At 44.6% G+C, this 13,483-nt stretch overlaps 1 protein-coding gene across 1 annotated transcript in view; it reads left to right on the top strand.

Annotated features, from left to right (window-relative positions):
* The window catches only part of LOC141144136 (scinderin-like), a 66,857-nt gene that overhangs the window by 34,105 nt on the left and 19,269 nt on the right, over nt 1–13,483 (top strand). Inside the window, 5 exon segments of the mRNA XM_073629534.1 lie at nt 216–342; nt 4,254–4,342; nt 5,797–6,012; nt 8,834–8,955; nt 13,182–13,272. Coding sequence (XP_073485635.1) covers nt 216–342; nt 4,254–4,342; nt 5,797–6,012; nt 8,834–8,955; nt 13,182–13,272 — 645 coding nt within the window.

The following is a 13,483-nucleotide window of genomic DNA, read 5'->3' as shown; positions in this document are numbered from 1 at the left end:
GACTTCCTCCTCCACTTGTATACCGCTGCAGACGAGCGCAACCTGCAGTGGGGAAAATTAAATGCATCTTCCTACAGGGGGTGTTCTGGGAGGTGAGAGAGACTGTGGACAGAGGGTGGAGAAAAACTCAAGTTCAGCTTTAAATTCCGTACTCAGTGCCATGATCTTATTGTTAATCACAGCATATAACCAGCATTTTTATCTCACTTTCTCAGGTTTCTGATGCAAGCGGTTCCATGAAGATCACGGTGGCTTCAGAAGAGAGCCCCTTCTCCATGTCCACACTTCTGACAGAGGAATGCTTCATTCTAGATGCTGGAGACAAGATCTTCGTCTGGAAAGGTCAGTATACCAGAGATGGCCAAACTTGGGATTACTTTTTGGTCTGGTAATCGGCATGCATCCCAACAGGTCCCCTGCTATGGATAGTTTCCTTGGCTTCCAATGTAAGAAACCATTTGGTCATGGACCATCAAGAAAACTTCAGATCTCCAGCACTCCGATTACAAACAAAGACAATAGAATTACCACTAATGGTTCAGGGCCTCAGTGGGTCCTTTTTTAGAGGTGCAGGCTTGAAAGGAACACAATCATCTGGGGTACTGGTGAACTGAACTTATCTTGATGTATGTGATGCGCCATTGGTGACCTCACTGGCTGATTGGTATGGTTGTAAGAACGCACACTCGTTAACAATGGCAGTCCAGGCTTGGAGACCCATTTGAAAGCAATAGGTTTTTGAAATTGGACAGGCGAAGTGGAGGAGCTTAATGGTAGATTCCAAGCAGTATTGCTTCTCTTTTAAAGGGTCTGTCCCCCTAAAACTGATATTTCTCTAAGCACGTTTCCAAATTTCAGTGCGTCCTGCAAGTGAGTAACCAGGGCTTCTGAGAGACCAACCTTCATCCTGGCTCTCTCCAGCAAGGGGCCTTCTCCTTGGCACAGCTTCCCCCAGACCGAACAGGACAGCATCAACACACATCCATAGCTTCCCCTATCACCAGGCAGGCCAGCTCCAGGACCATTTTCAGTACACTTTGGGCCCAGACAGGCGGTTAGGCCTAACAGCAGAGCTCCTTATGGCAGCACCTCCCCAGGCCTCAGCCCAGGGAAAGAGAGAAAGCACATGGCCTGTTCCAAATATTTAAATCTTCCCCCAGCATGCACCAGTGGCCCAAACCTTCTACTGGATTGGCTGAAAGAAATATAAATATTTTTACTTGTTTATGAAATCTCCTACTATGGCCAGTGATATCAGTGACCACTATTGGTGACAGTGAGAAATCACAACCCCACTGAGTTTAGGGAAGTCCCAATGAAGAACTACACAATTAGTCTGGACTGACTACCACCCAGCTAAAAACTAAAATTAGGCCAGTAGCCCCTGTTTTGGAAAATGGGGCTACCTTTCAGTTTTTGGTAGAGGTTGAAGAGTTAAAAGTTAAGATATATGGAAGCTGTCCCATAAAATCATGAAGAGCCAGAAACGACCAATTGTATATATACCCAAAAGCTCTGTGAATTTAGCCTATATACCCACATTATTTAAAAAAGTTAAAAGATTAAAATAGAAATTAAACATTTAGAAAATATAAAAAATATTTTTTGCTGCACTTTAATTGCAGGTACTGTATATCAGGTAAAAAAAAAAAAGAAAAAATATGTAGCACCCTGGTCCTAAACAGGGCTGCTAATAAATCTAGTTGTGCTAGGTGGTAACTAGCCTGGCTAATTGGTAGGTTGATCCACTGATTCCTTTCTTAAAGTGGTGTTCCGGCCAAAATTATACTTTTTAAATAAAAATACCCCTATAATACACAAGCTTAATGTATTCTACTAAATTTAGTCTGTAAACTAAGATCTGTTTAGTTAGTTTATAGCAGTAGTTTGTTATTTTATAAACCTACAGCAGGCCGTGGCCATCTTAAGTGTGGGCATCTGAAGCCAGACTGTATTTCTTCCTGGATCTCATCCTTGCAGATCTCGCACATGCTCAGTGCAGCACAAGCAGGTTTCAGATCAGGTTTCCATAGCAATGGCAGTTTCAGAGGAAGTTGCCGCCCCTTCCCAGAAGGCATTGCAAACAGGAAATGATGCGATGGGCCGCGGCCAGGGAGGAGGAAGTGAAAAATTAATACAGCAAATATATAGTAAGTGCTGAGAAAAAAAATAAAAAAATATCCAATTTGTTTATAGTGCACAGTTTAGCGAGGGATGCTGAAGAGTTGTAAAAGTGGGTGGAACTCCACTTTAAGTCTGAGTTTGGGGTAGTCTCTCTCTTCTGTCAATAGGTGGCACTGTTGCTTTTGGCATTAGAATGATGTATTACCATAAGTTCAGGTAATGGGTAACTAGATTGTCTCAGCCAATCAGCAGGAGTTTCTTTAACCGCTGTGTATGCTGGGATAGGCTATTTATTTGGGAAGAGTCAGGTGACCGGGGTTCTTCCCGCCCGAGGCGGCAGGCTGGGTGGGTCTGTGTTGAGAATCTCCTTGTTGCTAGGCCTGAAGCCTGAGGCCTATCCAGGAGGCATGCTGGCTGCTAGGTCTGCTTAAGGCCTATCCAGCAGTTTGGGGTTCCGCAAAGGAGGAGCAGCCAAGGTAAGCTCAAAGCCTGAGGCAGAACCGCATGTGTTAGAGGCTCGGCCTGGGTGGAGCCTGATTGTTGTCGGAGGTAAAGGAGAAGCAGTTGTCACAAAGGGATGACCACTTCTGTTACCGGAGGCGAGTTTGGAAAGGATGAAGTTCTAAAGGAGTACCAGAGCAGACGTTTCACCAGCCGGGGACAGTGAAGTAGTGGGAAAGCTTCAGTGGAGACTCATCCAGGAATACAGCGGGTAGTTATGAGTAAAGCTTGAGGGAGTACGGCAGGTAGCTGTAAGTAAAGCTTGAAGATAAGTACAGCGGTTAGCTGTGGGCAGGGGCGTTGCTAGGTCTACAAAAGATCTGGGGCTAGATAGCAGTGTAGTAAAGAAAGTCATACGCTTGGGTGGGCATACACATGTATATAGAGTAATATACCTGTGTGTATATCCCCAGAGAGCCCCCCCACTTACATCAGGGTCCCCAGAGAGCCCCCCTTTACATCAGGGTCCCCAGAGAGCCCCCCCTTACATCAGGGTCCTAAGACAGCCCCCCTTTTCATCAGGGTCTCCAGAGGCCCTCCCCCTTTTTATCAGGGTCCCCAGAGACCCTCCCCCTTAAAATCAGGGTCCCCAGAGAACCTTCCCATTAGCATCAGGGTCCCCAGAGAGCCCCCCACTTACATCAGGGTCCCCAGAGAGCCTCCCCTCCCCTCCCCTTGGGGACACCTGCAGAGACTCGGGGCTATGGGCCCCAGATTAGGGGCTATAGCCCCAAAAGCCACCCCCTAGCAACGAAACTGGCTGTGGGAGAGGTTCGGGAATCCAGTGGTTGGCTGAGAGTCCAAGAAGTCTATTGAGAGACAGTGAGCTGAGCTTAAGGATCTACAGTGGGTAACTGTGAGTTAAACTGGAAGATCTACAGTGGGATACTGTGAGAGAAGTTGTTGCCATAGAAGACAGCAGTTGCTACAAGATACAGATTGCTGCATTCAGCTTAAAGGCCTCATTCTGTATTGCTGTCTGCCTAGTTCTATTTTTGTCTGTGGAGTTTACCTTAATTGCTATTGCATTTGCCTAATGGTGTCCTGTGCCCTAACCCTCTCTCCCCACCGTTCCTGTTAAGAGAAATAAAATCTCTTTGTTTATTTTACAAATAGTGACTGGCGCCCAATCTTTCCACTTTCCACCACACCCACTATGCCTAGTAACCCGAACCCTGAGGAGGAATGTCAGTTCTCCCTGGCTCTGGGGGGTCACCATCAGGCCCTTGGAAGTTGGGGAGACCGCTACAAATGATTAAAGCAAATGTATTGCTTTTCAAGAAACAAAAGTAATGCTCCTGCAAGTAGAAGCCTCCAGTAAAGTCTTTAGCACACAGCAAAGAGAGTCATCCCCCTACTTCACTTAGTGGTTTCTCCTGCCAGCCCCTACTTCACTATGAGGTGGAAGAAACCACATTGCATAGATGGGGGGGGGGGGGGCATTTGACACTCCCAGAAGTGCCAAATACTGAAAACTTTGCTGGAATACAGTGGAGTTCAGATTCAATTCAGGTATCAATATTTCTATTGCTGAAGCCACATTTTAAAATTTTTGGGAAAGTGAGTCACCTTAAAAAAAAAATAATGAAATGGTGTCTAATATAATAAATATTTTAATAATATTCTAGGCAAACATTCCAATAATGAGGAGAAGAAGACGGCACTGAAGACAGCTGAAAGTTTTATTAAGCAGATGAATTATTCCACCAATACACAGGTAACTACACTAGTCTATGAGGTTGGACATAGACATTGGAGAAAGTTGGACATGTGACCTCCTGATGTGACTGCCCCAATGTTCAGATGGCTCTATAACCACTTCAGCCCCGGAAGATTTGGCTGCTGAATGACCAGGCCATTTTTTGCGATTCGGCACTGCGTCGCTTTAACTGACATTTGCGCGGTCGTGCGACTCTGTACCCAAACGAAATTGACGTCCTTTTTTTCCCACAAATAGAGCTTTCTTTTGGTGGTATTTGATCGCTTCTGCGTTTTTTATTTTTTGTACTATAAATAAAAAAAAGAGCGACGCTTTTGAAAAAAACACAATATTTTGTACTTTTTGCTATAATAAATATCCCCATTTTTTTTCCAAAAAGCACATTTTTTCCGAGTTTAGGCCGATATGTATTCTTCTACATATTTTTGGTAAAAAAAAAAATCGCAATAAGCGTATATTGATTGGTTTGCGCAAAAGTTATAGCAACTACAAAATAGGGGATAGATTTATAGCATTTTTATTTATTGGTAAGCTGTAATATGTTATATTTTTGTTTTAGGGTTTAGATATAATTTATAAAGCACAGAGTAGAAAAAAAAATCAAGCAGTGAAAGTTGTAGAAAGGAACTTTAATTTGCATTCTCAGCATAACCTTTATGATTATTATGTCTCATTGGGTTTCAAGTCCTACTCTATAGAAGCCATGGTTTCCATACACTGCACTGATGAGCGCCAATAAAGCTGAAACAGCTGTATGAGTTTTGGAACCCATGGCTCTAAAGTATTGGTCCAACGGTCCCGGATGTCCATCTGGCTGATGGGGTGCAAAGGAATCATTTGCATGGCTCCGCCCACTGCCCCCAAAATGAGATTATATGTAAACCCTCACCTTTGTAAAACAACCTATTCAGTTTAAAATAGAAATGAACAGCAAAACATTTGTGTATAGATATAAAAAAACATTATAAATACCTTTTTTCCCCTCTGCTCTCAGCTGCATAAGGAGCTCAGAGAGGTAGGGGAGGAGAAACAGCAGCACACTGAGTTTACCAATAAATGGTTGTACAACAGGAGGGGGGAGGTGTGTCAGCACAATTCTGATCATTGGAGGAGAGCAGGCTGGGTTCTCAGCACAGCCAGAAAACTGACCACGCCGTGCTCTCAGGCCTAGTGTGGTCATTTTTTTATAGCAAAGCAGAGGGTCTGGCAGGAACACCGGGGATTTCACACAAAGGAAGCAATACAAAGAGAACAGGAGACTTTCTCATACAAGTACATACATGGTACAGCAGGCACATATCAGGAATATGGAATGACGGGGTGACATATTCTCAAAGATCGATCCTCTTATTTTTGGTATATGTGATGGAATGAGACCTGTGAATTCCTTCTATCCTAAGAAGACTTTACTGAGCTACCCATTTATTTCTTCATCTATTTATTTGCCCCAGATTATCATACTACCGGAGGGAGGGGAGACTCCGATGTTCAAGCAATACTTCAAGGACTGGAAGGACAAGGACCAAAGTCAGGGATTCGGGAAGGTGGCGACCACTGGAAGGATCGCAAAAGTAAAGCAGACTCCGTTCGATGCCAAAATTCTGCACCAATCTACGAAAATGTCCGCACAGTATAACATGATGGACGATGGGTCCGGAAAGGTGGAGGTAATCTTGGTTGCACGATCTGCAGCAAAAATGCAATTTATTTTTTGTTTTTTATAGATATAAAATATATAAATAAATACAGCTCTGTAATCACTAATATATCAGTGTAGCACCAGAGCCAGATCTAGCCTGTCTGATCTGGGGGGGGGGCAGTGAAAAAGTCTGGGGTCATAATGTCAACAGTGTGTGTGAATTATTGACAGTCTATCACACATTGTTACGACCTGAGAAACACTATTAAACAGAACCTGTGCCCCCTTATATCAGATGTCGCTATCAGAGCCCCCTTTATGTCATGACTACTCAACAAGTGCCCCCTTACATCAGGTGTCTCCATCAAGAGTGCCCCCTTACATCAGGTGTCTCCATCAAGAGTGCCCCCTTACATCAGGTGTCTCCATCAAGAGTGCCCCCTTACATCAGGTGTCTCCATCCAAAGTGCCCCCTTACATCAGGTGTCTCCATCAAGAGTGCCCCCTTACATCAGGTGTCTCCATCCAAAGTGCCCCCTTACATCAGGTGTCTCCATCAAGAGTTCCCCCTTACATCAGGTGGCTCCATCAATAGTTCCCCCGTACATCAGGTGTCTCCATCAAGAGTTCCCCCTTATATTAGGTGTCTCCATCAAGAGTGCCCTCTTACATCAGGTGTCTCCATCAAGAGTGCCCCCTTACATCAAGTGTCCCCATCAAGAGTGCCCCCTTACATCAGGTGTCTGCATCAAGAGTGTCCCCTTACATCAGGTGTCTCCATCAAGAGTGCCCCCATACATCAGGTGTCCCCATCAAGAGTGCCCTCTTACATCAGGTGTCTCCATCAAGAGTGCCCCCTTACATCATGTTTCCACATCAAGAGTGCCCCCTTACATCAGGTTTCCGCATCAAGAGTGCCCCCTTACATCAGGTGTCTCCATCAAAAGTGCCCCTTACATCAGGTGTCTCCATCAAGAGTGCCCCCTTACATCAGGTGTCTCCATCAAGAGTGCCCCCTTACATCAGGTGTCTCCATCAAGATTGCCCCCTTACATCAGGTGTCTCCATCAAGAGTGCCCCCTTACATCAAGTGTCTCCATCAAGAATTCCCCTTTACATCAGGTGTCCCCATCAAAGGTGCCCCCTTACATCAGGTGTCTCCATCAACAGTGCCCTCTTACATCAGGTATCCCCATCAAGAGTGCCCTCCTACATCAGGTGTCTCCATCAAGAGTGCCCCCTTACATCAGGTGTCTCCATCAAGAGTGCCTTCATACATCAGATGCCCCCATCAGAGTGCCCCTTACATCAGGTGTCCCCATCAGAGTGACCCCTTATATCAGGTGTCCCCATCCCCATCAAGAGTACCCCCTTACATCAAGTGTCCCCACCAAGAGTGCCTTCATACATCAGATGTCCCCATCAGAGTGCCTCCTTACATTAGGTGCCCCATCAGAGTGCCCCTTACATCCGATGTCCCCATCATCCCCATCAAGAGTGCCCCCTTACAACATGTGTCCCCATCAGAGTCCCCCTCTCCTCACAACTAACATCTGGGGGGGGGCACAGCCGACTCTAGCGACACCCTAGATCCGGCCCTATGTAGCACTCTCCTAGAGTAGTGTAGGCTGCTAGGCAAATTTAGTCTAGCTCCTCTGTAATCAGTGGAGCAGGGCTTGATTAGTCAGGCCTGCTCAGTGTCTCACAGGCTGCTGATCTGATTGCTTCCCCATGAATTTTAGAGGATTTCAAGAATCATGGTGGAAGGAAGAACAGAGGAAGCAGCCTAAATATATATGGGGACTCCAGCCAATTCCTGGGGAGGTGTGCCCAGTAGGTGGTTGGAGAATCCATGTAAAGTTACAGGCCTGAGACAAGAGAGTTCCCGGACCCAGTCCAGCCGGAGGAGAAACCTGTGAGTGGGCTCTGCCCCCAGGGCAGGGTTATTGGAGGTGCCATCTAGAGGAAATTGAGGTCCCAGCTGAGCCTTTATCTGAGGAGCCTATTTGCAAAGCCTAGTCCTGGATTCTGAATGGGTCTGTAGAAGCAGACTGGTGAGTACCAGGAGAAAGTTCAGGGAGGGGTGTCCAGCAGTCCTATGGTAGTGTGAGTCTACATCTCCCTCACTGAGAAGAGCACCTGGTGGATATTGGAAGGAGGCAACCGATGTTCCTTTGGCCGTATGAGTAGATGACCCCGGTGCTGGATGTTTTAATGACTGCGTGCAGTTTTGGTCTATTGGGAAAGTCCTAGTCACCTGTCATCATTAGTGACTCTGTGGGACATTTTTGTGAAGCTCAGTAAGACAGAGAAGAGTCTACAAAGAGTTCAGTTCATTAGTTTTGGGGTATCCCATGGTCCCTTTGCCCCATCCAAGTTCATCAGTATAATAAAAACCCAAAAAGACACCCCTAGACTGTTCCTTTTGAGCCACTGGAAGAGTGAAGAAGATGCTGCGTGCCTGGCTGTGTGTGCCCTAACTGGGGAAAGAGAGTCAATTCACCAGGGGTGCTCCTGAGGGGGTGCGCTACATCAGTATATGTAATGTTCAAATACAAGCTGTGCTAATGCCTGAATTTCATCTAGTATCAGCCTATTGCAGTCTCTGTACAGCAGAACTGGGAGACGGAGAAGCAGACATGGAGCCAATCAGTTCATGTGCTGACAAGAAGCCCACCGATAGGAGGAGAGAGCAGAGTGACCGAGAGATGAGTTCATCACTGTGCTGCTTCTCCTTTCACTGTCCAGTCACAGGCTGGGGATCACAAATCGTATTTGTCTGATTGAGAGATATAGACTTTATGAAATGTTTTTTTTATTACTAAGGGTATTCTTTGTTCTTTTGAAAGATCTGGCGCGTTGAAGCCACCGGAAGAGTCCCGGTAGAGCCCGAGGCCTATGGACAGTTCTATGGCAGGGACTGCTACATCATTTTGTACTCTGGAGCTAAAGGAACCGTCATTTATACATGGTGAGAGGAAAGAGAAATAACGTACAATGACTAGAGCTTCCAAAATGAGATCAATGGAACACACAGCAATACGGGAAACAAGGTCTAAAGCAAAATCTAGCAATATCACCCATATAAACCACACAAAAAATATAGCAGAAAAAAAATAACCACATTCATACAATCTGACGAGGAGGGAATGCTTTTATAAAGTCAAAATTTTCTTTTATTTCTTAATAAAACTCATCACTAAATGTTTTACAGTCCCTTTTGGCTTCAGGAGTTCCATGTTTTCCTCTACTTACGTCATTTAATTGTTCAGTGCTTATATTGTATTATTTAATTTGACCACTAGATGGCACTGGTGTTTTTCATTTAACCACAGTAAAAAGCATGGGGGGTCTCCAAACTTTTCAGTACAAATATTCTTACAAATAAGAATGAATAACATTGAATTTAATGGATATGTATTTTTTTAAGCTGCTTGATATGATTCAGAACAATAGAGAATGAACATCAGTAACTCAAAGCAAGGAGATTGCAAATAAAACACTACGCCTTTAGGTTGAACAAAAATATGTCTGTACTTCTTTCATCAGAGTCCCCCTTACATCAGGGTCCCCATCAGAGTCCCCCTTACATCAGGGTCCCCATCAGAGTCCCCCTTACATCAGGGTCCCCATCAGAGTCCCCCTTACATCAGGGTCCCTATCAGAGTCCCCCTTACATCAGGATCCCCATCAGAGTCCCCCTTACATCAGGGTCCCCATCAGATTCCCCCTTACATTAGGGTCCTCATCTTAGTCCCCCTTACATCAGGGTCCCTATCAGAGTCCCCCTTACATCAGGGTCCCCATCAGAGTCCCCCTTACATCAGGGTCCCCATCAGAGTCCCCCTTACTTCAGGGTCCCCATCAGAGTCCCCCTTACTTCAGGGTCCCCATCAGAGTGCCCCTTACATCAGGGTCCCCATCAGAGTCCCCCTTACATCAGGGTCCCCATCAGAGTCCCCCTTACATTAGGGTCCTCATCAGAGTCTCCCTTACATCAGGGTCCCTATCAGAGTCCCCCTTACATCAGGGTCCTCATCAGAGTCCCCCTTACATCAGGGTCCCTATCAGAGTCCCCCTTACATAGGGGTCCCCATCAGAGTCCCCCTTACATCAGGGTCTCCATCAGAGTCCCCCTTACAACAGGGTCCCTATCAGAGTTCCTCTTACAACAGGGTCCCTATCAGAGTTCCTCTTACATCAGGGTCCCCATCCGAGTCCCCCTTATATCAGGGTCACTACCAGAATACCCCCCCCCCACCCTTACATCAGGGTCCCTATCAGAGTCCCCCTTACATCAGGGTCACTACCAGAGTTCTCCCTTACTTTATGGTCCCCATGAGAGTCTCCCTTAAATCAGGGTCCCTATTAGACATGTGCACTGCCGAAAAATTCTTTTTTTTTCCTTTTCGTTTCATTCTTTTTTTTTTTTTTGTTTATCCTTATTTTATTCCTTTATTTATTCCATTATTCCTTATGATCGGCATTCGTTATTTCGGATAATTCGTAACTTCGGATAAATTCGTATTTGTTACGCTCACTAACAGCCAAATTTGAAAGAAAGTTCCAATACCTATAATTTAATAGTTTATAACTATTATTATAGTTTTATTATTATTATAAATAATAAATAATAACAATAAAAAAACTATAATAATGGTTAATCATTTAATTATAATAGAAATTACGAAAAACTAAATTATGCGAACGTTTTTCGTTCTTTCTGATTTTCGAATGTCCGTTCTTTTAGAAAATTTGTTTTGGAAAAAATTTGTCAAATAGTCTTTCGTTCATTCGGATGCTTCTGAATGAATGAATATGCTGAATTTTGACAAAAAATGAATTTGGAACTAAAAGAATTGCACATGTCTAGTCCCTATTCAAGCACCCCCCTTCCCCCACATCAGGATCACTACCAGAGCCCACCCCCCAGACATCAGGGTTCCCATGAGAGTCTCCCTTACATCAGGATCCCTATAAGAGTCCCCCTTAAAACAGAGTAACTACCAGAGTCCCCCATACACCAGTGTTCCTATTTAGGTCCCCCCACCCCCCACTTACAGTACATCAGGATCCCTATAAGAATCCCCCTAACCTCAGAGAAACTACCAGAGTCCCACTTACATCAGGGTCCCCATGAGTCTCCCTTATACCAGTGTCCCTATTTAAGTCCCCCCCATGAGAGTCATCCTTACATCAGAGTTCCTATTAAAGTCCTCCTTACATCAGGGTCACTACCAGAGTCCCCCCTTACATAAGGATCCCCATAAGAGTCTCCCTTTCATCAATGTCCCTATTCAAGCCTCCCCCCTCCCCCATGAGAGTCTTCTTCACAGAAGGGTTCCTATTAAAGTCCTCCGCTTACATCATGGTCACTACCAGAGTCCCCCCCCTTACATCAGTGTCAAAATCAGAGTCCCCCCCCCTTACGTCAGTGTCAAAATCAGAGCCCCCCCCCTTACGTCAGTGTCAATATCAGAATCCCCCCCCTTACTTACTGTTGGAGGGGGGAGGGACTGTGTATATCAGCTGAGGGCCAGGTAAAACCTTGTAGTGGGCCACATGCTGTAGTTTGGTGGCCCCTGAGCTATTAATAACGGTCAAACAAAAATAAATTCAGTTTTTCGTCAGAGTTCCCCTTTTAGATCAGGGTTCTCATCAGAGCCCCACTTTCATTAGGGTCCCCATCAGACTCACCATCAGAGCTCCCCCTTATTTTAGGATGCCCATTAGAGCCCCTCATACATCAGCGTCTCCATTGGAGTCCCCACTACATCACAGTCCCCCTTACTGTTGATTTGGAGTATCCTGTGCTGTGCCCGGGGGCCACACAGGTTTAATGATCTGAACATGTTGTGTGCTCTCTTCCTTTGCTGTGCTGTTATCAGTCAGCATCATTCCCAGCTCTCTGTGAACTACAGAGCACCTCCCCCTATGTTGCGGAGAGGAGGAGAGGGGTGATGTGTTCTGTAGTCTAAAACACGCAATGTACTAGGGTGACAACGTTGCCGCTATTTCCGCTTTTGGGGAGTGTAGGTCATTGCCATATTGTGTGCAGCATACTTGCAGATTATGGCACGCCTACCTACCTACCTACTTACCGGGGCGTCTTCCTCAAGCGATGTGGCATCTGCGACCCCCCTCGTCGCTCGAATGCCATCGCTAGCATTTTCTACTGGTCTACCTGCTTTGCCATTAGGCAGTTACTAATGAGGTAGTCCTTGTGTATGTATGCCGAATTACATCACCCTGGCACCTGGCTCCATTCCCAGCATCTGATAGCTTACTGTGCATGCACCACAGGCAATATACACAAAATAAAATACTGCTGGGAGCAAACAGAGGACTTTTTTTCTGGCAGAAGAGACTTTTTATGTCTCTTCTGCCAACATTCCTCTACCTTCCAGCAGTTGGTAATCTTTTGACTTCAGTTCTGCAAATAATGTTAGCAGAAAGTGCAGTATTTCATTTCTCCACTAGAGGTCACATGTGAGCACCCTTTTTTTTTATCCCAGATCTATGTGATGAGTTGGATTTAGTTCCTGAATGCAGAACGTTAGTGCCTTCAAATTATTCAGGTATATGTCTTTAAAAATCATCTAAGAAATTTAAAAACAGTAAAATAGTTTTAGGAATAATGTAAAGACATTTATTCAACCACAAGTACAACCATAATGTGCAGTTCAGCATTATATCCAACCAGAATTCATATTTTTATTGATCTGACTACAGTAAGCATACGTCTAATTGGTTGCCTCTACAGCTAGTATAATTAGAGATACTGATAATATTTTTAGCCTCCAGTTATAATGGAATATCCCCAACTACTTTGTAAACTGTCGATTTCCCTGCCATGAGAATAGAATAGAGGCTGCCATTGCTGATCTCTCCTTCCGGAAATGCTGACTGTCATGCTGATCCACTGGCTTCGATACTTTAGGTCAGCGGCCTGTATGAGCATGCAGATAAAAGTTTCTGATTTCGCTGACTGCATGCTTGTTCTAGATTTGGAAGCCAGAAACAGCCAATCAACTGATGTTTTCTCAAGGAGGCCAGAAGTAGGAGACCTTTTATTTTTTTCCTACACAAGTCTTTTTAAATAGGTTTTACTGGAAGATTGTAATTTCCTAAAATATAGCAACAGATAACCAGGAATATATGATACGTGTTAAGTGATCCTACTGTTTCTTCCCACAGGCAGGGAAATAAGGCCAGCAAAGATGAGATTACAATGTCCGCCTTCCTCACCGTACAACTGGACCGCTCTATGAAGGCCGGAGCAACACATGTTGGTAACTCAGGGAAATATTCTTTCTTTCTTTACTTTTAGTTTTCTTTCTCTTTCCCTTTTGTTTTCTTTCTTTCTTTCTTTCTTTCTTTCTTTCTTTCTTTCTTTCTTTCTTTCTTTCTTTCTTTCTTTCTTTCTTTCTTTCTTTCTTTCTCTCTCTTTCTCTTTTCTTTTTCTTTCTTTCTTTACTTCTAGTTTTCTTTATTTCTTT

The sequence above is a fragment of the Aquarana catesbeiana genome, linkage group LG05 (genome assembly GCF_042186555.1).
Source record: "Aquarana catesbeiana isolate 2022-GZ linkage group LG05, ASM4218655v1, whole genome shotgun sequence".
Lineage (NCBI taxonomy): Eukaryota > Metazoa > Chordata > Amphibia > Anura > Ranidae > Aquarana > Aquarana catesbeiana.
The sequence above is the reverse complement of the archived record's forward strand: the minus strand, read 5'-3'. Positions and strand labels throughout refer to the sequence as shown.